The sequence below is a fragment of the Artemia sp. Qi Xiang Cuo genome, chromosome 8 (assembly GCF_049724085.1).
Source record: "Artemia sp. Qi Xiang Cuo chromosome 8, ASM4972408v1, whole genome shotgun sequence".
NCBI classification, from domain to species: domain Eukaryota; kingdom Metazoa; phylum Arthropoda; class Branchiopoda; order Anostraca; family Artemiidae; genus Artemia; species Artemia sp. Qi Xiang Cuo.
In genome coordinates, this window is record NC_142801.1 from 48,478,696 (window position 1) to 48,505,522 (window position 26,827).

Genomic DNA, 26,827 nt, shown 5'->3' on the forward strand with positions numbered 1-26,827 from the left:
TTTCCAGAACTTAAAACTACGTTGAACAAAATGGCTATCTCAAAATGTTGATTGGATGTGTTTGGGAAAAGGGTAGGCGTGAGAGGTGGGTTAGCTACCATCAAATCACTTTCGACAATTAAAAAGGGCACTAGCCCTTTGAATTTCCAGTCGAATGAGCCTTTTTTGAAGTTTCTACGACAACGCTTTCTATAAGAACCTTATATGCCCCAGGGCATAACTTACAACCCTTGCCCTTGGGGCTGTGGGGGGGTGTCCTTCTCAAAAACATAATTTCTATCTTGAAATCAACTACGCTGAACGAAATGGCTATCTCAAAATTTTAATTGGATGTGTTTCGGGAAATGGTGGGCGTGGAAGGGGTTTTAGTTGCCTTCTAATCAAATTCGACTATTAAAAAGGGCACAAGCCACTCCAATTTCCAATTGAATGAGCCCTTTTTGAAGTTTCTACGACAACTTCTTCGATACGAAGTGCCCTGGTCTAAAGGAAAAAATAATACATAATACATTGTGTCAACATCGTTCTTATATGCCCCCAGGGCAAAACTTAAAACCCTTCTCCTGAGGGTTGTGGGGGAGTGACCACCCCAACAACATATTTTCTATCTGGACATCAACTACGCTGAACAAAATGGCTATCTCAAAATTTTGATTGGATGTGATGTGGGGGAATAATGGGCGTGGCGGGGGGGCCAGTTGCTTTCCAATCACTTTTGACTATTAAAAAGGGCACTAGCCACTCCAATTTCCAATCGAATGAGCCCTTTCCGAAGTTTCTACGCCAACTCTTTCGATACGAAGTGCCCTGGTCTAAAACCAAGAAAAAAAAATAATACATTGTGCCAACATCGTTCTTTACTTGGGCAGCGTTATTGCGCTGATCGCAGGACTCTGCCCTCAGCTCCATCCCTTACTTTTGCCCCAAATCTTCTAAATAAGGTGAGTGAGTGATTAGTGTTCCTTAACGGTATTGCTGTAGCTAGAAATCTCTTCTAATTAATTTAAGTCACCTTATCTTAGATCTGAACCTTCTTAGAAGATGCCATTAGTTTGATAGTACTCCCCGAGGTAACCAGTAGTTAATGAGTTTTCTAGTATTTATATAGACTCATTTCTTTCTTTTTTAGACAAATTAACCAAACCTGTTTTTTATTGCAATTCGATCTGGTATGTTATGTAGGGTTGATTCTTTCCTCTTTCTCGATATTTTAAGCACGTTTTATTAAACTTTTACTGACCCTTGTCTTTCCTACTGTTAATGTAGCGTCCTCAAAATTATGCTGTGTAAGCTGCTTTTTCTCATCCTCATCTTTAGTCCCCCCCCCCTTCATTTTATCTGTGTAATCTTTGCCACGTTGCGTTGCTTTCTTCTCTTTTAAATGTTAATTGCTGAGACTTTAAAATCGATCACAGTGTGTGATAGTTATTCATAGAATTCAGTCGCCCCTAATGCTAACTTGAATTGTTCTTTTAGTAGTACTTTTTTTCTTAACGCTAATCTGTTTTTCCTTTTAGTTTCTAATTCCTATGCTTTCTCCGCTTTTGCATATCCTATCTCTTCTCATTTTCAATCTATATTCCTAAATTTCTTTTTTAACTTGATCTATTTGTTTACCTCCTCCTACATAAGCTTTTTTCTGGGGTGAGAATTTTACTTGCAGTCTGTATTTATTCGTTTAATGCAATAAATTAATTGACTGATTCATTGATCGAAAAGATACAGGCGTTATAAATCTTTATTTTAGCTCGTAAGATGGTAGTCTGTTCCCTAGGAGCTTTTTCACTTCATTTTATTTTCTTTTTCTTCTTTTTTATTCAACAGGGGAATAGAAGTTAGTGATCATATTAGTCTTAATAATTTGATTGGGACACCCTTAAACTTCATTATTTTTTTTAGATTTGTTTTCTTTTTTATTCAACGGGGGAATAGAAGTTAGTGATCATATTGGTCTTAATAATTTGATTGGGACGGTCTAAAACTCCAATATTTTTTTTTTATTTTCTTTTTTTTGTTTTTTATTGCTTACCTGACAGGAATCTTTACCTCCTTCTTTAGTGCCTGCACAGAGCATAGTGTCATCTAGTGTGTAGTTCAAGGTTGAATATGCAGTAGAACAACTTTTTTTATCAAACAAAGGAACTTTCACTTTTTGAAGTTCTTTCACAATTCTTCCAGATTCCTAAAATGATAATGAAGTAAAAAGAAATATATGTTATAACTTGCTTAAAATCAAAGTAGATGAGCAGATGGCCTTGAATCAAAAATTTAAGATCTTGAGATTTTTAGCCGTAATTTACTCACTGGACAGATTTTTGTCGTATAGGAAGTATTCAGCCTTTATCTCTGATGCGAAAATAAAAATGTATTTTTTAAGGTTTTGTCAAACTAATAGGCATACACCACCCCGACAAAGCGGGCCTGATCGATTTCATCACTCCGTTTTCTGCGCCTCATTCGGTCATCAAGGCACTTAGAGATAGGGTAGGCTATATCCATAAATTCGGTGTGCTGAAGGCAAGAGCAATTTTTTTGTGTGCGTGTAAGGGGGGGGGGCTTAGTGTCATTTATGTGAACTTATCAAGAGAAAAAAGGTAATTAAGAGTCAAATTTAGTGCAATTAGTCTCTAAGATTCTACAAAGGGACCTCTTCTTAAGGGCCCTCGTTTTTCAGAAAATAGCTTTCTTCTTACTCACTCAAGAGTTCGTCTCGCCTACCTCTGGTTTAAAATAATTTTCTAAAACAAATGATATCTCTAAAACATCTGTTTTTTTATTGTTTCCATCAAAAAACTTTCAGATACAAGTTTCAAACACACATGTCTGTAAACAGGGAGGGGCAGGGGGATAGAAATCTCTTCAAGAGAGCTCTAAATGACTCTCTCGCCGAAACGTTTTTAAGAAAAGCTCGAACCAAAACGCACTTTTTATGTTTTCGACCCCTTCCCCCAACAGAATAAATTTGTGTTTTAATTGTGTGTGACCAAAGCAAATTAAGACATTATAAGGTATACTGAAAAAAAACCGTTATCCCAGACAAAATTTGCAGAATTTTTGTTCTATGCCAAAAAAAATGAAAATAGAAAGCTTGATAACACCAACTAACCTAAAGCACAGGCTTGTTTATGTACATAATACTTGTCTATACTAATGAACTATAAAATTGGTCAAAACGAAAAGAAAAGGGAAATAATTGGTAAAGAAGCTTGAAAAACGAGGAAAGAAGGATAAAATGTGAAAGAGAGGTAACAAATGCTAAAATAGTAACAGTGAAAAAAGAAAAAGAGTAGTTGATAACTCTAAAATTAACTGAAAACTAAATATAGTAAAAATTCTTTTTGTAAAGTAAAGAATAAAAAAAACAGACAAAAAGCACGAAGGGTGGAAATGAGCCTGCAAAATAAGGAGAGCAAGGGGATTTATTGTTAAGGAGCTTTGTTACCGAGGGTATCAAACTTTCTCCAACTTTTCTTTACAAGCATAAATGTTCAAGGGTATTGTGGAAACCGGGGAAAATATATTGGTTTGATAATTAACTAACGCTGACTTTCCGAAGTTTGAGCAAAGAATAATCCTTTTCCTTGAAAGTCATCAGTTGAGCCTTTTTTATCGGGTAAGAGTAAATAATTTTACCCTATTTATAAACGATTTTTAGGGCACGCTTTTGATTTTCTTCAATTTTATCGGAAATTTAAATTAGAACGGCCAAAATGCGGCACAAGATAGACATATTGCATCTGCGGTTTGACACATGGCACAAACATGCGGAGGGAATTGGCAAAAGGGATAGGTCAATTTATTTAACAGCTCAAGGTGGGAAATGGAGGAATTTGTTCGTTTAGGCATATTAGAAACGCAAAGAGTAGAAAGGGGGCTTCTACTCCGGACAGTACATAATTTATGCATGTTTTTATGGTTTTCTCAGTGAGAATGAAAAAACAGGAATTTTCTCACTTGAAAAAACAGGAACTTTCTCACATTTATGTCTGTTTTCATGTATGGGTATGTGTGTTGGTAAATTTATTTGATGTTTTTCATGGTTGTCAACATCAAATTATGGATTTTTTATGGTTTTTGTCAGTGAGAATTTGAAAAACAGGAACTTTCTCATATTTATGTCTGTTTTTATGGTTTTTGTCAGTGAGAATGGAAAAACAGGAATTTTGTCACATTTAAGGATGACAACAGCAATTTATGTTCCTGTTTTATGTCTGTTAGTTGTCAGTGAGAATGGACATGCTCGACGCGAATGTTATGAGATTGTTTGATCTTTAACCTAACCAGTGAACTTGATTTACATAATCGCTAGGGGAAATTATTGATTCACGAAGGGGAAATTAAGAAACATTAAGGCTTCTTTAATCTTAGGTCTGTGGGATAAACCTTCTTTAGGTCAGAGAGAAAAATTAATATTCTATTTTTAAATAGGGTTTCATTGATCTTTAGTGTCAGGAATTATAAATGACATCACTTGTTATCTTGGAATTATGCGTGAGTATAAAGAGATAGAAATTCTATTTTTAAATACGGATTCACTGATCTTTAAGTCGGAGAGATAAATTTATATTCTAACTAAACCCTAATAGTTTAGATAGGAAAATTTATGAGTTGAATAGATTAACGTAGGAAAGGGTTTCCTAGAAATTTGAAATGCGTTAGCGCAGAGATGCCAAACAAAAGTAACACGCTGAAATTACGTTTAGGGATTATTTGGGCGAAACCGTTTTATCCATTTTATGGGATTATTTCGGCGAAACAGTTAGAGACATTTTGAAAGAAGATTTTAGGAAAGGTTTTAGAAGAGAATTTGAGGGTGAAACTCTGTGGTCGTTATAATACACAAGTTCCATTTGAACAGTGTTGTGAGGTCCTCTACCCCAACCCCAAAGGGTTCCGATCCCCACCACCCCAACCCCGAAGGAAGCCCCCGGTACTCAAAGGCCCCCCAAGCTCCCAAAGAGCCCCAGCCCCCCAAACGCCCACCTCAGACCCTCAAAGGCCCTCCTCTGGTCCTCAAAGGGCCCCCGGCCCCCCAAAGGGCCCCCCGCCCCCCCACCCCCGGACCCCAGAGGCCCTCCCCCCGGTCCTCAAAGGTCCCCCGGGACCGAGAAGCACCGCGGGCCAGGAAGGCGCCGCATGGGGATGCGCCGCAGGGGGATGCGCCACGGGTCGGGTAATCCGCCGCAGAAAGGCGTCGCAGAGATGAACCGCAGGAAAGCGTCGCAGGAATGCGCCGCAGGGATGCGCCACTTTTTGTTAGAGTTCTATTTTACTTTAATTTTAGTTACGATTTTGATGTTTTACCTTTGAGTTTCAGTTAGAGTTCTTGTTTAGTTTTAGTTAAGAGTTTAGAGTTTTTAGCAGAGTTTTAGCTTAGAGTCTTAGCTTAGAGTTTTTGTTAGAGTTCTAGTTTAGTTTAATTTTAGTTAAGAGTTTGATGTTTTACATTTGAGTTTCAGTTAGAGTTATAGTTTAGTTTAGTTTTATTTAATAATTTATAGTTTTTAGCTTATAGTATTATCTTAGAGTTTTTGTTGAAGTTCTAGTTTAGTTTAGTTTTAGTTAATAGTTTAGAGTTTTAGCTTAGAGTCTTAGCTTAGAGTTTTTGTTAGAGTTATAGTTTATTTTAATTTTATTTTAGAGTTTAGAGTTTTAGCTTAGTCTTAGCTTAGAGTTTTTTTGTTAGAGTTCTAGTTTAGTTTAATTTTAGTTAAGAGTTTGATTTTTTTACCTTTGAGTTTCAGTTAGAGTTTTAGTTTAGTTTTAGTTAAGAGTTTAGTGGTTTACCTTGCCTTCAATTCGTATTTCACCTCACTTCCTTCAGTTCCTAATCCACCCTACAGCAGAGTAAGTAGTTTTCCCTTAGCAGAAAAGTCATTTTTCCTTTTTCCATGCAGTGATACGGAAATTTCTAACATTATTTCTCAGCTTTCAAGTAGCCGTACAGTTGATGGTTTTGGTTTGAGCTGTAATGTTCTTAAAAAAATTGGTCAGTTTGTTTCTAACCCCATCTCACACATAACTAACCTCTCTCTTTCTTCTGGTGTTTTTCCTCATTTATTCAAAGTTGCTAATGTTGTACCTTTGTTTAAAAAAGGTGATTCATCTCTAATTTCAAACTATAGACCTATTTCTCTCCTTCCTGTAATCTCTAAGGTTGTTGAAAAAGTAGTGTATTGTAGACTCTCTTCATTTGTATTTAGTACTAATACGACTGCAGGTAATTCTCTCATAACTAACCATCAGTATGGCTTTCGTCCCAGTTTCTCTACCTTGCATGCACTTTCAGATGCAACAGAGTTTGTGCGTGTTAATCTTGACAAGGGCTTGTGTGTTTTGGGTCTATTTCTTGACTTTTCAAAGGCATTTGATACGGTCGTTCACTCTGTTCTGTTGTCTAAATTATCTTCATTTGGAGTGCATGGAGTCCCACTTGAATGGTTTAGGTCTTACCTCTCAGGGAGATCTCAGCATGTTTAGGTTTATGGTACTTCTTCCTCTTCCTTGCCTATTTTGAAAGGTGTCCCACAGGGCTCTGTGCTTGGACCACTTTTGTTTTTAATTTATATTAATGATCTTGTTGATGGTCTTCATCCCCTTGTGCACCCTATACTTTTTGCTGATGACAGTAACTTCTTCATTGCTGCAGTGGACCTGCCATCTGCCATTTCCCTAGCTCAAGGTCTTCTTGATAAAGTAAAACATTGGTGCTGGTCAAATGGTATGACTCTCAACAGCCAAAAAAGTGCCATTGTACACTTTAGAACCCCTTATCGTATGAGAGACGCAGGAGAACCAACCATCCTGACTTATGGGAATGATATTATACCGCAAGCTACTATAGTGAAATTTCTTGGTGTGTATCTTGACTGTTTTCTTTCTTTTAAACCCCATATAACTCATACCCGGTCCCTTGTCCTCCGCCAATCTTCAATGTTATACAGGGTTAACTCATTTCTTCCCCCTGATGTTATGCTTTCTCTTTATTATGCTTTTATTTTTCCTTACCTTTCTTATTGCTGTTCTGTCTGGGGTAGTACTAATAAATCTCTTCTCTGCTCACTTCAAAGAGCCCAAAATAGGGCAGTGAAGGCTACTTTTCTTCTTCCTCGTTTTTACCCTTCCTCTGATCTTTATAATGATACTGGAATAGCTCCGCTGGATCGTATTGTGGGTAAAAGTTACCTTTATTTAGCACATTCTGCTTTTCTAGGTAGACTCCCACCATCTCTGCAGCAGTTTTTCTTTCTGTCAGGCTCAGGTAGGTACTCTTCTTTTTTACGTGGCTCTTATCGCAGGTTCATTTTACCTAAGCGTTCATCGACAGCAGGTCAGAGGTCTCCTGTTTATCAATCTATTTTACTATGGAACTCCATCCCTCCTGATGTCCCTCTATCTCTTTCTGCAAAGGCACTTTCTCGCTGGGTATTTCCAGTATAGTATTTTCCCCCTTTTTTCTTCATTTTTTGCCTTCTATCCACATTTATGTCTTTTTTTTTCTTTCATTCAATATATTTCAAATAATTCTCCTATTTTCTCTTATTATTTCTCCTATTTTCATAAATGTCTCTTATCTAATTTTTTTTTTTTTTTTTTTTTTTTTTTTTTTTTAGTGCTTTATAATAGTGTTTTATTTGTTTTGTTGGCCCTGTACAATCTTAGCTTCTTGGGCGTGTTTAAATTTTTAAGTTTGTAATTGTATTGTTTTTTTTTTAGTATTAATAAATTGATTGATTGATTGATTGATTACCTTAGAGTCTTAACTTAGAGTTTTAATTTGAGTTCTAGTTTAGTTTAGATTTAGTTAAGATTTTAGAATTTTAGCTTAGAGCTTTTTTTGTTAGAGTTCTAGTTTAGTTCAATTTTAGCTAAGAGTTTGATTTTTTTTACCTATGAGTTTCAGTTAGAGTTCTAGTTTAGTTTTAGTTAAGAGTTTAGAGTTTTTAGCTTAGAGTTTTTATTGAAGTTCTAGTTTAGTATAGTTTTAGTTAATAGTTTAGAATTTTAGCTTAGAGTCTTAGCTTAGAGTTTTTGTTAGAGTTCTAGTTTAGTTTAATTTTAGTTAAGATTTTGATGTTTTACATTTGAGTTTCAGTTAGAGTTCTAGTTTAGTTTAGTTTTAGTTAAGAATTTAGAGTTTTTAGCTTAGAGTCTTAGCTTAGAGTTTTGTTTGTTTGTGTGTGTAAGTTTTTGTGTGTGTGCGAGTTTTTTTGTGTGTGCACATATCAATTCTATTTTCCTAAAATAATATAAAATTTTCTTGTGTTTATGTGTCTGTAATAAGTTTTTGTGTGTGTGTAAGTTTTTGTGTGTGTTTAAGTTTTTGTGTGTGTGTAAGTTTTTTTTGTGCGTGTGTAAGTTTTTGTGTGTGTGTAAGTTTTTTGTTTGTGTGTAAGTTTTTTGTGTGTATGTAAGTTTTTGTGTGTATGTAAGTTTTTTTGTGTGTGTAAGTTTTTTTGTGTGTGTTTAAGTTTGTTTGTTTTTTTAAGTTTTTTTTTGTGTGTATGTTAGTTTTTTTGTGTGTGTAAGTTTTTGTGTGTTTGTTATTTTTTTTGTGTGTCTGTAATTTTTTGTGTGTTTGTAAGTTTTTTTGTGTGTGTAAGTTTTCGTGTGTTTGTGTAAGTTTTTATGTGTGTGTAAGTTTTTGTGTGTGTGTAAGTGTGTGTGTAATAAGTTTTTGTGTGTGTGTAAGTTTTTGTGTGTGTTTAAGTTTTTGTGTGTGTTAGTTTTTGTGTGTGTGTAAGTTTTTTTTGTGGGTGTGTAAGTTTTTTTGTGTGTATTTAAGTTTTTTGTGTTTGAAAGGTTTTTGTGTGTATGTAAGTTTTTGTGTGTATGTTGTTTGTGTTTTAGTTTATGTGTGTGTTTGTTTTTGTGTGTGTGTAATTTTTTTATTGATTGTTTAATTTTTTGTGCTTTTGTAATTTTTTTTTGTTGTTTTAAGTTTTTTTTGGTTGTTATTTTTTTGTTTGTATTTAAGTTTTTCTGTGTTTTTAATTTTTTTTGTTTTTTTTATTTTTTTTGTTTTTTTATTTGTTATTGTGGTTTTTTGTTTTTTTTTGTGTGTGTAAGTTTTTGTGTGTGTGTAAGTTTTTGTGTGTGTTTGTAAGTTTATTTGTGTGTGTGTGTGTGTGTAAGTCATTGTGTGTGTGTAAGTTTATGTGTCTGTAAGTTTTTGTTTGTTTTTATGTTTTTGTGTGTGTGTTATTTTTTTTTTGTTTTTGTTTGTTTTTTTTTGTGTCAGTTTTGTGTGTGTGTGTAAGTTTTTGTTTGTTTGTAAGTTTTTGTGTGTGTGTAAGTTTTTGTGTGTTTGTAAGTTTTTGTGTGTGTGTAAGTTTTTTTGTGTGTGTGTAAAATTTTGTGTGTAAGTTTTTTTGTGTGTGTAAGTTTTTTGTGTGTGTGTAAGTTTTTGTGTGTGTGTTAGTTTTTGTGTGTGTGTAAGTTATTGTGTGTTTTATTTTTTTTGTGTGTGTTAGTTTTTGTGTGTGTGAAAGTTTTTGTGTGTGTGTTTGTTTTTGTGTGTGTGTTTGTTTTTGTTTGTGTGTGTAAGTTCATGTGTGTGTGTAAGTTTTTGTGTGTGTGTAAGTTTGTGTGTGTGTGTGTGTGTGTAAGATTTTGTGTGTGTGTGTAAGTTTATGTGTGTGTGTAAGTTTTTGTTTGTGTGTAAGTTTGTGTTTTTGTGTAAGTTTTTTTTTGTGTGTGTTTGTTTTTGTGTGTGTGTTAGATTTTTTGTGTGTGTGTTATTTTTTGTGTGTGTGTTAGTTTTTTTGTGTGTGTAAGTTTTTTTGTGTGGGTATGTTTGTGTTTTTGTGTTTAATTTTATGTGTATGTGTTAGTTTTTGTGTGTGTGTGTGTAAGGTTTTGTGTGTGTGTGAGTAAGTTTTTGTGTGTGTGTAATTTAATGTGTGTGTTTAAGTTTTTGTGTGTGTGTGTAATATTTTTGTGTGTGTAAGTTTTTTTTTGTGTGTGTAAGTTTTTGTGTGTTTGTTAGTTTTTTTGTGTGTGTGTAAGTATTTGTGTGTGTTTGTAAGTTTATTTTTTTGTTTAAGTTTTTTTGTTTGTTTAATTTTTTTTTTTGGTTTTTTTTTTTTTTGTTTTTGTATTTTTTTGTGTTTGTGTATTTTTTTTTGTGTGTTTAAGTTTTTGTGTGTGTGTAAGTTTATGTGTGTGTGTAAGTTTTTGTGTGTGTGTAAGTTTTTGTTTGTGTGTAAGTTTTTGTGTGTGTGTAAATTTTTTTGTGTGTGTTAGTTTTTTTGTTTGTCTAAGTTTTTTTTTGTGTTTGTGTAAGATTTTGTGTGTGTGTAAGTTTTTGTGTGTGTACCCATATCAATTCTATTTTCCTAAAATAATATAAAAATTTCCACTTCAATTCAGATTTTTCTCAAACAGATGAAAGAATTTAAAATACTGTTCTAAATTTTTCATAGAAGATAGAAAAGTTCAAGTTCTTCTGAATTTTACCAAAGAACATAATTCAATTCTAATTTCTCCAGAGAAAATAAAAAGCTTCCACTTCAGTTTTAAGTTCACCAAGACATGAAAAATTTAAAGTTCACTTCTAAATTTTTCCGTAGAAAATAGGAAAAGTTATACTATGATTCTGATTATTTTCCATGAAGATAAAAAGTTTCACTTTAATTCTAAATTTTCTTAAATTCAATTCCGACCTTTCTCAAAGAGATGAAAAAATTTAAAGTTCTGTTCCAAATATTTCCCCAGACGAAGAAAAGTTCAACTTTTATTCTGAATTTTCTCAATGAAAATGAAATAAGTTATTGATCAATTCTATTTTCCCAAAATAATATAAAAAGTTTCCACTTCGGTTCAGATTTTTCTCAAAGAGATGAAAAAATTTAAAATACTGTTCAAAATTTTACATAGAAGATAGAAAAGTTCAAGTTCTCTTCTGAATTTTACAAAAGAACATAATTCAATTCTAATTTCTCCAGAGAAAATAAAAAGCTTCCACTGACTATTTTCCATGAAGATAAAAAGTTTCACTTTAATTCTAAATTTTATTAAAATCAATTACTACCTTTCTAAAAGAGATGAAAAAATTTAAATTTCCGTTCCAAATATTTTCCCGGAAGAAGAAAAGTTCAACTTCGATTCGGAATTTTTCTCAATGAAAATGAAATAAGTTATTGATCAATTCTATTCTCCTAAAATAATATAAAATTTTACACTTCAATTCAGGTTTTTCTCAAAGAGATGAAAAAATTTAAAATACAGTTCCAAATTTTTCTTACAAGATAGAAAAGTTCAAGTTCTCATCTGAATTTTACCAAAGAACATAATTCAATTCTAATTTCTCCAGAGAAAATAAAAAGCTTCCACTTCAGTTTAAGTTGACCAAGACATAAAAAATTTAAAGTTCAGTTCTAAATTTTTCCGTAGAAGATAGGAAAAGTTATACTATGATTGTGATTATTTTCCGTAAAGATGAAAAGTTTCACTTTAATTCTAAATTTTCTTAAATTCAGTTCCGACTTTTCACATAGAGATTAAAAAATTTAAAGTTCTTTTCCAAATTTTTCATTGAAGATATGAAAATTTATACTTTTATCGTTAATTTTCAAGTTCTTTTATTAATTTTACAAAATAAAATACTTCAATTCTAATTTCCCCATAGAAAATAAAAAGCTTCCAATACAGTTTTAAGTTCACCAAGACATAAAAAATTTAAAGTTCAGTTCTAAATTTTTCCGTAGAAGATATGAAAAGTTATACTATGATTGTGATTATTTTCTATTAAGATAAAAAGTTTCACTTTAATTCTAAATTTTCTTAAATTCAATTCCAACTTTTCTCAAAGAGATGAAAAAATTTAAAGTTCTGTTCCAAATATTTCCCTGGAAGAAGAAAGGTTCAACTTCGATTCTGAATTTTCTTAATGAAAATGAAATAAGTTATCGATCAATTCTATTTTTCCAAAATAATATCAAAAATTTCCACTTCAGTTCAGATTTTTCTCAAAGAGATGAAAAAATTTAAAATACTGTTCCAAATTTTTCATCTAAGATATAAAAGTTCAAGTTCTATTCGGAATTTTAGCAACGAACACAATTCAATTCTAATTTCTCCATAGAAAATAAAAAGCTTCCACACATTATTTTCCATGAAGATAATAAAAAAATTCCATAGAAGATAGGAAAAGTTATACTATGATTGTGATTATTTTCTATGAAGATAAAAAGTTTCACTTCAATTTTAAGTTTTCTCAAAGAAGTGAAGAAAAGTTCAACTTGAATTCTGAATTTTTTCAATGAAAATGAAATACGTTATTTATCAGTTCTAGTTCCCCAAAATAATATACAAACTTTCCACTTTAGATCAGATTTTTCTCAAACAGATGAAAAATTTTAAAATGTTGTTCAAAATATTCTCATATAAGATACAAAAGTTCAAATTCTATTCTGAATTTTACAAAAGAACATAATTCAATTCTAATTTCTCCAGAGAAAATAATAAGCTTCTACGTCAGTTTTAAGTTCACCAAGACATAAAAAATTTAAAGGTCAGTTCTAAATTTTTCAATAGAAGATAAGAAAAGTTATACTATGATTTTGATTATTTTAATGAAGATGCAAAGTTTCACTTTAATTCTAAATTTTCGTAAATTCAATTCCGAACTTTCTCAAAGAGATGAAAAAATTTAAAGTTCTGTTCCAAATATTTTTCCGGAAGAAGAAAAGTTCAATTTCGATTCTGAATTTTCTCAATGAAAATGAAATAAGTCATTGATCAATTCTATTTTCCTAAAATAATATAAAATTTTCCACTTCAATTCAGATTTTTCTCAAAGAGATGAAAAAATTTAAAACATTGTTCCAAATTTTTCATAGAAGATAGGAAAAGTTATACTTTGATTGTGAATATTCTTCATGAAGATATGAAGCTCCATTTTAATTCTGAGTTTTCTCGAAGAAGTGCAAAATGTACAAGTTCTCTTCTGAATTTTCTTAGAGAAGAGAAAAAAAGTTAGCTCAATTCTAAAATTTACCATTGAAAATGAAAAAGCTTCCATTTCAGTTCCTAATTTCTCAAACACATAAAAAATTTAAAGTTCAATTCTAAATTTTTCCATAGAAGATAGGAATGGCTATACTATGATTGTGATTATTTACCATGAAGATAAAAAGTTTCACTTTATTTCTAATTTTTCTTAAATTCAGTTCATTCATCTAACCACCAAAAACAATAGGTTAGGTTAGGTTAGGTATAAATAAATATTAATAAATAATTAGAAACATTTCTCCATGTTTAAGTTAGATTAGGTTAGGTAAACTTATCACGAGCGCTCATGATAAGCTAACCTAACCTAACTTAAACATGGTAAAAAGATTAAATTAGGTTCGGTTAGGCTAGATTAAGTTAGGTTAGGTTAAGTTAGGTTAGGTTAGGTGAGACTACGTACGCGCGCGTACGTAGGCTAACCTAACCTAACTTAACCTAGCCTAACCTAACCTAATTTAATATTTTTACCATGTTTAAGTTAGGTTAGGTTAGCTTATCATGAGCGCTCGTGATAAGTTTACCTAACCTAACCTAACTTAAACACGGAGAAATGTTTCTAATTATTTATTAATATTTATTTATACCTAACCTAACCTATTGTTTTTGGTGGTTAGATGAATGAACCGAATTTAAGAAAAATTAGAAATAAAGTGAAACTTTTATCTTCATGGTAAATAATCACAATCATAGTATAGCCATTCCTATCTTCTAAGGAAAAATTTAGAATTGAACTTTAAATTTTTATGTCTTTGAGAAATTAGGAACTGAAATGGAAGCTTTTTCATTTTCAATGGTAAATTTCAGAATTGAGCTAACTTTTTTTCTCTTCTCTAAGAAAATTCAGAAGAAAACTTGTACATTTTGCACTTCTTCGAGAAAACTCAGAATTAAAGTGGAGCTCCATATCTTCATGAAGAATATTCACAATCATAGTATAACTTTTCCTATCTTCTATGAAAAATTTGGAACAATGTTTAAAATTTTTTCATCTCTTTGAGAAAAATCTGAATTGAAGTGGAAAATTTTATATTATTTTAGGAAAATAGAATTGATCAATAACTTATTTCATTTTCATTGAGAAAATTCAGAATCGAAATTTAACTTTTCTTCTTCCGGAAAAATATTTGGAACATAACTTTAAATTTTTTCATCTCTTTGAGACAGGTCGGAATTGAATTTAAGAAAATTTTGAATTAATGTGAAACTTTTTATCTTCATGAAAATAATCAAAATCATAGTATAACTTTTCTTATCTTCTATGGAAAAATTTAGAACTGAACTTTAAATTTTTTATGTCTTGGTGAACTTAAATCTGACGTGGAAGCTTTTTATTTTCTCTGGAGAAATTAGAATTGAATTATGTTCTTTGGTAAAATTCAAAAGAGAACTTGAACTTTTCTATCTTCTATGAAAAAATTTGGAACTGTATTTAAAATTTTTTCATCTGTTTGAGAAAAATCTGAACTAAAGTGGAAAATTTTTATATTATTTTGGGGAAATAGAATTGATCAATAACTTATTTCATTTTCATTGCAAAAATTCAGAATTGAAGTTGAACTTTTCTTCACTTCTTTGAGAAAATTTAAAATTGAAGTGAAATTTTTTGTCTTCATAGAAAATAATCACAATCATAGTATAACTTTTCCTATCTTCTATGGAAAATTTTTTTTATCTTCATGGAAAATAATCTGTGGAAGCTTTTTATTTTCTCTGGAGAAATTAGAATTGAATTGTGTTCTTTGGTAAAATTCAGAAGAGAACTTGAACTTTTCTATCTTCTATGAAAAATTTGGAACTGTATTTAAAATTTTTCATCTCTTTGAGAAAAATCTGAACTGAAGTGGAAACTTTTTATATTATTTTGGGAAAATGTAATTGATCAATAACTCATTTCATTTTCATTGAGAATATTCAGAATCGAAGTTGAGCTTTTCTTCGTCCGGGGACAATATTTGGAACCGAACTTAAAATTTTTTCATCTCATAGTGAGAAGTCATAATTTAATTTAATAAAAAGTAGAATTAAAGTGAAACCTTTTATCTTAATACAAAATAATATCAATCATAATACAACTTTTTATATCTTCTGCGGAAAAATTTAGAATTGAACTTTAAATTTCTTATGTCTTGGTGAACTTAAAACTGAAGTGGAAGCTTATTATTTTCTCTGGAGAAATTAGAATTGAATTATATTCTTTGGTAAAATTCAGAAGAGAACTTGAATATTCACGATAAAAGTATAACTTTTCCTATATACAATGAAAAATTTAGAACAGAACCTTAAATTTTTTCATCTCTATGTGAAAACTCGGAACTGAATTTAAGAAAATTTAGAATTAAAGTGAAACTTTTCATTTTCACAGAAAATAATCACAATCATAGTATAACTTTTCCTATCTTCTAAGGAAAAATCTAGAACTGAACTTTAAATTTTTTATGTCTTGGTCAACTTAAAACTGAAGTGGAAGCTTTTTATTTTCTCTGGAGAAATTAGAATTGAATTATGTTCTTTGGTAAAATTCAGAAGAGAACTTGAACTTTTCTATCTTGTAAGAAAAATTTGGAACAGTATTTTAAATTTTTTCATCTCTTTGAGAAAAATCTGAATTGAAGTGTAAAATTTTATATTATTTTTGGAAAATAGAATTGATCAATAACTTATTTCATTTTCATTGAGAAAATTCAGAATCGAAGTTGAACTTTTCTTCTTCCGGGAAAATATTTGGAACAGAACTTTAAATTTTTTATCTCTTTGAGAAAGGTTGGAATTGAATTTAAGAAAATTTAGAATTAAAGTGAAACTTTTTATCTTCATGGAAAATAATCTGTGGAAGCTTTTTATTTTCTCTGGAGAAATTAGAATTGAATTGTGTTCTTTCGTAAAATTCAGAAGAGAACTTGAACATTTCTATCTTCCATGAAAAATTTGGAACATTATTTTAAATTTTTTCATCTCTTTGAGAAAAATCTGAACTGAAGTGGAAATTTTTTATATTATTTTGGGAAAATAGATTTGATCAATAACTTATTTCATTTTCATTAAGAAAATTCAGAATCGAAGTTGAACTTTTCTTCTTCCGGGAAAATATTTGGAACAGAACTTTAAATTTTTTCATCTCTTTGAAAAAGGTCGGAATTGAATTTGAGAAAATTTAGAATTAAAGTGAAACTTTTTATCTTCATGGAAAATAATCACAATCATAGTATAACTTTTCTTATCTTCTACGGAAAAATTTAGAAGTGAACTTTAAATTTTTCATGTCTTGGTGAACTTAAAACTGAAGTGGAAGCTTTTTATTTTCTCTGGAGAAATTAGAATTGAATTATGTTCTTTGTTAAAATTCAGAAGAGAAATTGAACTTTTCTATCTTCTATGAAAAATTTATAAAAGTATTTTAAATTCTTTCATCTGTTTGAGAAAAATCTGAATTGAAGTGAAAATGTTTATATTATTTTAGGAAAATAGAATTGATATGGGTACACACACAAAAACTCATACACACACAAAAGCTTACACACACACACACAAAAACTTAAACACACAAAAACTTACACACACAAAAAAACTTACACACACACAAAAACTTAAACACACACACAAACTTACACACACACAAAAAATTACACAAAAACAAAAACTTACACACACACACAAAAAATTAAACACACACAAAAAATTACACACACACAAAAACTTACACACACACAAAAACATACACACACACAAAAAAAACTTACACACAAACAGAAACTTACACAAACAAAAAAACTAACACACAAAAAAAAACTAAAACACACACACAAAAACTAAAAAACAAACCAAAAAATACACACACAAAAAAAAACTTACACACACACAAAAAATTACACACACACAAAAACTTAAACACACGCACAAAATATTACACACACAAACAAAAAAACTAACACACACATAAAAACTTACACACACAAAAAAACTTACACACACAAAAAAACAAACACACACACACAGAAACTTACACACACACAAAAATACTTACACACACACAAAAACTTACACACACAAAAAAAAACTTACACACACACAAAGCTTACACACACACAAAAAAACTTACACACACAAAAACTTACACACACACACAAAATCTTACACACACACACACACACACACACAAACTTACACACACACAAAAACTAAAACACACACAAAATCATACACACACACACAAACTAATACACACACACAAACAATCTAACACAAAAAAACAAAAACAAACACAAAAAATTATACACACAAAAACTTACACACACACAGAACTACACACACACAAAAACTTACACACACACAAAACTTACACACACACAAAAAACTTACACACACAAAGCTTACACACACACAAAAACTTACACAAACACACAAACTTACACACACACAAAAACTTACAAATACACAAAAACTTACACACACACAAAAACTTACACACACACAAAACTTACACACACAAAAAATAAAACAAACATACAGAAACTAACACAAACAAAAAAAATTACACACACACAAAATATCACACACACAAAAACTTAAACACAAAAATAGACTTACACACACACACACACACACACATAAAATTACAAACACACACAAAAACTTACACACACATAAAAACTTACACACACACAAAAAAAAACTTACACACACACAAAAACTTAAACACACACAAAAACTTACACACACACAAAAACTTACATACACACAAAAACTTACATACACACAAAAACCTTACACACACAAAAAACTTACATACACACAAAAAACTTACACACACACAAAAACTTACACATGCAAAAAAACTTACACACACACAAAAACTCAAACACACAAAAAAATAAAAAAAAAACGAATAAAAAAAAAAAATAAAATACACTAAAAAACATTACACACATAAAAAACTAACATACACACACAAAAAAAAGCAAAAGCACAAAAAAAACTTACACACACACAAAAACAAAAGAGAAAACCCACTTAAAGGCCACCACCAACAAACAACACAACAAACTAAAATTACACACACACTTACACACACACACAAAAAAATACAAACAAATAAAAAAAAACACACACCCACGAAAAAAAAAACATACATAAAAAATTACACACACACAAAAACAAACACACACACAAACAAATTTACACACACACAAAAACTTACACACACACAAAAACTTACAGACACACAAAAAAAAACTTACACACATACAAAAACTTACACACACACACAAAAACTCACACACACACAAAAACTTACATACACACAAAAACTTACACACACACAAAAACCTTACACAAACAAAAAACTTACGTACACACAAAAAACTTACACACAAACAAAAAATTACACAAGCAAAAAAAAAACTTACACACACAAAAAAACTTACACAAACAAAAACTTAAACACACACAAAAACTTACACACACACAAAAACTTATTACACACAAATAAACACAATAAAATTTTATATTATTATAGTAAAATATAATTGATATGTGCACACACAAAAAAAACTAGCACACACACAAAAACTTGCACACACACACAAACAAAAACTATAAGATAAGACTCTAATATAAAAACTCTAATTTCTTAACTAAAACTATAATAAAATATAAATATAAATGAAAATAAAAGGTAAAAAATAAAAATATTAAATAAAAATAAAATAAACTAGAACTCTAAAAAAAACTCTAAGATAAGACTCTAAGGTAAAACTCAAAACTCTTAACTAAAACTAAACTAAACTAGAACTTCAATAAAAACTCTAAGCTAAAAACTCTAAACTCTTAACTAAAACTAAACTAGAACTCTAACTGAAACTCATAGGTAAAAAAATCAAACTCTTAGCTAAAATTAAACTAAACTAGAACTCTAACAAAAAAAACTCTAAGCTAAAATTCTAAAATCTTAACTAAAAATAAACTAAACTAGAACTCAAATTAAAAATATAAGCTAATACTCTAAGTTAAAACACAAAACTCTTAAATAAAAATAAACTAAAACTCTAACTTAAACTAAAATTTAAAAAAATCAAACTATGAACTAAAATTAAACTAAACTATAACTCTAACAAAAAAACTCTAAGCTAAGACTAAGCTAAAACTCTAAACTCTAAAATAAAATTAAAATAAACTAGAACTCTAAAAAAAACTCTAAGATACGACTCTAAGCTAAAACTCTAAACTATTAACTAAAACTAAACTAAACTAGAACTTAATCAAAAACTCTAAGATAAGACTCTAGGCTAAAAACTCTAAACTCTAGAATAAAACAAAACAAAACTAGAAATTTAACTGAAACTCAAAGGTAAAACATAAAATTCTTCAAAAAAATTAAAATAAACTAGAACCCTAACAAAAACTATAAGATAAGAATCTAATCTAAAACTCTAAAATATTAACTAAAACTAAACTAAACTAGAACTCTAACTGAAACTCAAAGGTAAAACATCAAATTCTTAAGTAAAATTAAACTAAACTAGAACCCTAACAAAAACTCTAAGCTATGACTCTAAGGTAAAACTCTGTATTAACTAAAACTAAACAAGAACTCTAACTGAAACTCAAAGGTAAAACATCAAAGGGATCGGAACCCTTTGGGGTTGGGGTAGAGGACCTCACAACACTGTTTAAATGGAACTTGTGTATTATAACGACCACAGAGTTTCACCCTCAAATTCTCTTCTAAAACCTTTCCTAAAATCTTCTTTCAAAATGTCTCTAACTGTTTCGCCGAAATAATCCCATAAAATGGATAAAACGGTTTCGCCCAAATAATCCCTAAACGTAATTTCAGCGTGTTCCTTTTGTTTGGCATCTCTGCGCTAACGCATTTCAAATTTCTAGGAAACCCTTTCCTACGTTAATCTCTTCATCTCATAAATTTTCCTAGCTAAACTATTAGGGTTTCGTTAGAATATCAATTTATCTCTCCGACTTAAAGCTCCGTGAAGCCGTATTTAAAAATAGAATTTCTATCTCTTTAGACTCCCGCATAATTCCAAGATAACAAATGATGTCATTTATAATTCCTGACACTAACGATCAATGAAGCCCTATTTAAAAACAGAATATTAATTTTTCTCTCTGACCTAAAGAACGTTTATCCCACAGACCTAAGATTAAAGAAGCCTTAATGTTTCTTAATTTCCCCTTCGTGAATCAATAATTTTCCCTAGCGATTATGTAAATCAATTTCTCAGGTTAGGTTAGCCAAACAATCTCATAACATTCGCGTCAAGCATGTCCATTCTCACTGACAACGAACAGACATAAAACAGGAATATAAATTGCTGTTGTCATCCTTAAATGTGAGAAAGTTCCTGTTTTTCCATTCTCACTGACAAAAACCATGAAAACAGACATAAATGTGAGAAAGTTCCTGTTTTTCAAATTCTCACTGACAAAAACCATAAAAAATCCATAATTTGATTTTGACAACCATGAAAAACATCAAATAAATCGACCAACACACATAACCATCCATGAAAACAGACATAAATGTGAGAAAATTCCTGTTTTTTCAAGTGAGAAAATTCCTGTTTTTTCATTCTCACTGAGAAAACCATAAAAACATGCATAAATTATGTACTGTTCGGAGTAGCACCCCCCTCTGTACTGCAAAGATTCAGCCTAAGCCGACTAGATACAAGATTACCGAGAAGTTTAATACTAGTCAGGGTCATCTCAGGTGGAGTAGGATGGAGGAAGGTACGGAAAGATTTAAGAAAACTAATACTAAGTTTGTTAAACTTGGCAGAATGTACTTATCAAAATATTGTCAATTCGGAGTTTGATATAAGGCTCACTAATTGAATTGCTGTGCTCAACTAAATCAAAAATCTTTTTTTGGTTAATAAAAATTAGATAAAACAAATATTCGTGTTTTCAGATTTCTTATTATAATGTCGATCAAATGAACAATGATTCTGAAGTGCCATAGTTAAAAATTAGGCCTTTACTTTACTTTTCGTACTTCACAACAAAACTTTCGTTAAATATAGATCTTTTGAAGGCAAAGTAATTGGTCGCAATACCCCCCCTTCCCCTGCTGCGTCAAAAACGTGTCGTAGTCCTCTTTATTATTCACAATTATTTTGACTTAAAAATAAATAATTTTCCCTTAATGGCTTAGAATCATAATTTAGTTTTTAGCATTCAGTTCCGTTAATAAGAATTAGTTTTTTAAGATTTATTTGGAATTATGTTTGTTAAAATTTGAGACTAATAAGGGAAGATGATTCAGGATTCATCATTCAATTTTCTCCATTGAGCACTGAATTTGGTAAGTACCATTATTTTCTGCAATTTTGTGGCATCCAAACTGTAACCCCCATTCGTAGTTAAGATTTAGGACTGGATGCCAGGACGATGTTTAGCTGTGCATCATTAGTAAATTAAAATACCGAAGCTTGAACTTAAGTTGTTTTAGCGCCGATGGAGAATTTTATATGTTTTATTTAAGCAAAGCAAATCTAAAACATATCATATGCAGCTCAATAGCGCTGCCTTAGTAAAGAGCGATGTGGGCACAATGTGTTATCTATTTTGTTTTTCTTTAGACCAGGACACTTCCTATAGAAAGAGTTATCGAAGGAACTTCGAAAAGAACTCATTCGATTGGAAATTGAGAGGGCTAGAGCCCTTTTTAATATTCGAAAGTGATTGGAGGGCAACCAGCCCCCTCCCCCCAACCACGCCCATCATTTCCTCAGACACATCAAATCAAAATTCTGATGTCGCCATTTTGTTAAGCATATTTGAAAGGTCCAGTAATTATGCCTTTCGGGGTGACAACCCCACCCCCTATGGACCTCGGGGTAAGGGCTATAAGCTATACTAGCTGTCCATTGTTAACGTTTAAGGTTTTTCTGGAAAAGATGGTCATAAAGACTTCGGAGAAGCCTCATTTAGTGTAAAATCGAAATTCTAACCCCCTTTTTAAAAAGTCGAGCAAAAATTAGCATGAGTAGGGCTGACAAACCCCATGCTTTCTCAAGACCAGAACATAATCTGCACCTTACTGAATAAAAAACAAATGACCGTGGATTGTTAGTTTAATATACATATACAGATATTTATACCAAAGTTTTAATATTTTTCATTATCTAAAAATCAAATGAAAGCAAGTAAATGACCAAAATTTTATCAGTTAGGACGAATAAGTAAAAACAAACCCATTGCGGGTTTTCCTGCTTAACTGCTTAACCTTTGTAAGGATGAATTTTTGGAAATTTCTTTAAAATTTCTAGGTTCAATATTCTTATGTATGACCAACAGTTGAAAGCCCATGTCGGCCATTTTTCTATTCTGAAAACTAAGTTTATCTGTATAAGGAATGTGCACTTGACGACCACAGTATTATGGTGTCTAAAAAAGCTTCTACAGAAACCTTTATCTCTCCAATTATTTTCCCATTCTGTTTAGTCTAAGATGATAAAATTCAAGTTTGAACACTTCAAGAAGGGTTTGCCTATAGGGCAATAAGGCTTAAAATGAATTAACAAGACTAATGTTTGATTTGAATTATTCGTTTTTCTACTAATTGAAGAATATTTCTCATTTGACTGATTCAAAATTCTTGGATTTGAAATAATCTATTTATGCTTGGATCTCTTATCCAGATTCCCCCCCCCCCCCTTGTGAGTAGAGTTGGTTCATCCCATCTTTTTGTGAAAAGTGAGAGCTATTTAAATTTATAAAACCCGTCTCCTAGGATATAATCATCTATTGGAGTTATAAAACTCTTCTCCTAGATGGTTCTATTCCTTCACTGTGTATCTCCTGCATCAGATTTAAGTTTGAGTCTGGTTTCTTTTTCTTTTTTCCAGGGGTGCAGTAGACTGAAATAGTCCTAATAGGGTACTGAAAAATCATACCCAAAGATATCTGCCCTTTGGTTACTTTGGTTATGCGTGACAGAAGTGTTCTGACCTAACAATTGTGTCAGTTTTCTGCAAGTTTATGCGTTACCCTTGAAAATTTTTCATGCTTCTTGTCTTGAGGTTACTCGCACTAATTGTCTTGACAAGTATATTTGTCGGCGGGAACTTTGAGCTCCATTTGACCACCAGGCATTATTTGAACTCTTTTAAGACTAGTTCAGTCAGAAAATGATAATTATTAAGACTAGAGGCATGTAAGGGTGTCGCTAGAGCTATAAATTATCTATAATTACGTCCTTTTTAATGAAGATAAAACTTGTCTACTATAATCACTATTATGATACGAGTTTATATGCACGGAGAAAATAAGCTTCATCGATGTTTGATAACTCAGGCACTTTTCAATTATTAACCTAAGTGTGAAAATTTGGGTAGTACCTTGAACCACACTCACTCTTTCACCTTTCTCATGCAGTGGTTTAAGTAAGGTTTTCCTAAAATCGCTAGGTACTTCCACTTCTTCAAAAATTATGTTCATAATCTTTAGTAACTCATTTGTAACCTCAGAGCTGCCATTTTTAAGAAACTCATTTACCACACTATCAGCACTTGGACCCTTATTATTTTTTAATCCTTTTAGTACTAAGTTGCAGCTTTGGGAAATGCGAAACGAGCTAATATATTAATTCAAACATATAACGGACAGAAATTATTATCAGTGAATAAGTGAAACACAAAACGCATGTAAATTAAAATTAATAAAGCACATCAAACATAAGGATAACAGATACTATTATATCGGCTCTTTTTCAAGCCCTCTTTTTTCAGGTGGGAGCAGTGTCTCAGAATTATTTTTTTTTACGTTAGGTTTCTCGTGGCCCAAGGACTTACGGCTGTAAGTTCCAAAAAGAAATAAAAAGTTACGACCAAGCTTTCCATAGGAGGTGGCCGTGTGAAAAATAGCGATAAATAGATTCATAGCCTTTGATAGAGAAAATATACGTTACCGATGTTGCTCCCCAGCCAAAGACTGTGCAATTTTGATCATCTTCGCGTTCACCACAACTCTCTGGAAGCTCAACTGTATTAACCTTTCCAAGAAGAAAAGGGGCTGCGAGCTAAAGAAATAGAAATGAGAGCATGTAAAATTCTGGTGTTCGAAGAAAACCTGCTCTTTTTAAAACTCATATAGATTGATATAGGAAACTTTTCTCCACTGATATGGCAGGATGTTTTGAGACTAAAGCATAATCTTAAAACTACTAAAATAATACTACTAAAGCGCAATAAATACTAACAAAAAACTCGTTGCAGTATTCCATACCCGTAGACACTTCTGAAATGCAAACGAGTCTCTAGTTTTTTTCTCTCTTTCTCTTCTTTCCACTATTCTTTCTTTCCTCTTTTAACCCTTTACACTTTTCTCTTGACTACTTTCTGCTTGTAATAAAACTTCCTTTCTTATTTTTAATTCCTATTTTTCCCTGACAAGTTTTATTGGTAATATAGAGAGAAGATAGCTTGATAATAATACTATTTAACCGATAATTGTCAAGATCCTTTTTTATGTCGTCTTTTTTCACAACACAAAACATGGCCCTCTTAAGTTACATGGCGAGAGCAACTTGGTCAATTTTGGCAATGATGTGACAGATAATTGTGAGAATTTTCAGACATAGACTGTGCTACTAATTCTAGCAGTTGTCATTTTCAATGAAAATGCCTCTATGCCATCTAGTTTTCCCAAAAATAATTGCAAGTGTAAAGTGTTATCATTTTCAATAAAAATGCCTCTATGCCATCTAGTTTTTCCCAAAAATAATTGAGTTTGAGAGTGTAACCACATTCAAAGTGAACAGTATTTAACATCTTAAAATTTAACTTAAAAAGGTGAAACCCTTTGGCTTTGAGTTTATACCAAGTATTACTAGATATTCATGGTCAGTAGCCTCAATTTACGAAAATTTGGGAGGAGGGAGGGGGGTCAAAATGTGTTTCTCAATATCTGAGAAAACTTACTGTTTTTTCAATTCTTTCAATGAAAATACTAAAAAAAGCGTTTTCAATGAAAATACCCCAAAAATGGTATTTTTAAAATACAACGGGGGGGGGGGGTTTTCAAGTAGATCAAAGAGGAACAGAATGCAAGTCCCCTTCAATTGACGCCACTTTTCAAGACTTGACCAAAATAGCATGGATGTTAAAAGTTTTATGGTTCAATTATTTTTCTGGGCAAATATTAAGATGTAATAAGCAGAAACAAATTTAAAATCGTTGAAGTTTTTCTTTTTTTTATGAATGATATCAGCGAACAAATGGTTGTCGTAAAATTTGAGTTATATTCGATGTTACTTTATGAAAACATGTAAAATGCTCCAATGAATTTGCAAAGATTAAATCTCTCGGCCTACTTTAATGCTATGAGTGTTCCTGCGGTCCAGAAGAGTCAGGAATAAAACTAAGATGATTCCTATCCGGAAGGCTATTGACGTCAACAAGCACGTCCCAGAATGTCCAAGTGGCCTATTTGCCGAGATTAGACGAATGTTGTGACAGTGCACAAAATAGTCTAAGTGACTGCATGTTTAGTGGATTCATTTCAAATAACTATAGCCTAAAGATTGGAACTTCACTGTGTAACTTACAATTTTTCTATAGGAAAATTTCATTAGAACAGAAAAAGCACGTGATAGTCTGGCTAAAGCATATGTGCCATGCAAAATAACAATAAAACATTTTGTTTTATATGTCTGAACTCTTTATTTCTAAAATTAAAGTTACTATTTAAAAAATCGCACACTTTAGATAACGAGTCCCTATAAAAAATGAAATTGTAGTCACAGGAAGCCCTATATGATATCCCAAAAAGTCCCTGCTATAGCATCATCTCGACGCCAAAACAACTTGTGCCGGAGGGTAAGGTCTTCGAGTATTTGTAATAAAGTTAGAAGTGTACTGCTGTACGTTTTCAGTTACTTCCTATAACGAACGATAATTTCAGTAAAAAAAAAAAAAAATGCCCATCTCTTTCATTTTGGGAAATAAAGCTGGCTACGCCCCATTTTGTATCATACTCATAACCAGTTCTAAGAAGTAAAAAATAGTTTTCTTCGTAATGACTTGCCTTGATGATTGCAATATCGTGCGACATTTTTTTAAATGAATAGTTAGGATGAATACTAATCTCCGCGACTGCTCTTTCTTGAGTGTAGAATTCCTTTTTGTTCAAATCGTGCAATCCTGCAAGTACTCTTACTGCACCTGCAGTTGTCCTAGAATCAAATAACTCTATTAGTACAGTAGCAGTTTCAAAAAAAGACCAATTTCACATAATCTCAGCAGGTCCAAAATGCCAAAACTAATACAGCCATTAAATGCTAGCATTTATTTGTTCATCCATGTTTTTATTTTCAATTACATAGTGTATTTATTCTATAAAGCATTCTGATATTATATGCCTGGTCTCTTTACGCTTATCACGCTTATCAAATACGACCCGTAAGCAGGATTGCCGGTCGGTGAAAAAAATCACTAGATTTTAGTCATTTTGCAGTTGATTTAGTGGTTTTCTTCAAGAATCTAGAATGTATATGCTGATTTAGTGACTTTTTACTTTAAGCAATAAAAAAATCACTAGGGGTGGCAACCCATTAGATATGCTAACTGTTTCCAGAGGAATATTCTAAGGATAGTTTGACTGACCACATTTCTACAATAAGCTGGTCAAAAACTTAGTTCTATCCTACTTTCTAGGGTTATGATAAAAGAAAGGTTAGTTCAGGCCAGATTTTGACAGACATTTTACTGACCATTTGACTGTCTACCTGAGGCTGAATAGTTTATTTGAATTAACATAATATATATTATACATATCAACTTATAACAAGGAAAGG

The 26,827-nt window shown here is 31.4% G+C and overlaps 1 protein-coding gene across 1 annotated transcript in view; it reads right to left on the bottom strand.

The window, feature by feature from the left end:
* LOC148949503 (trypsin-like) overlaps window positions 1-26,827 on the bottom strand; it is a 39,502-nt gene that overhangs the window by 2,731 nt on the left and 9,944 nt on the right. The window contains exons 3-5 of the mRNA XM_089092999.1: window positions 26,059-26,206; window positions 23,942-24,052; window positions 2,030-2,182 (exon numbers count right to left, since the gene is read on the bottom strand). Coding sequence (XP_088949125.1) covers window positions 2,030-2,182; window positions 23,942-24,052; window positions 26,059-26,206 — 412 coding nt within the window. The remainder of the gene's footprint in view (window positions 1-2,029; window positions 2,183-23,941; window positions 24,053-26,058; window positions 26,207-26,827) is intronic.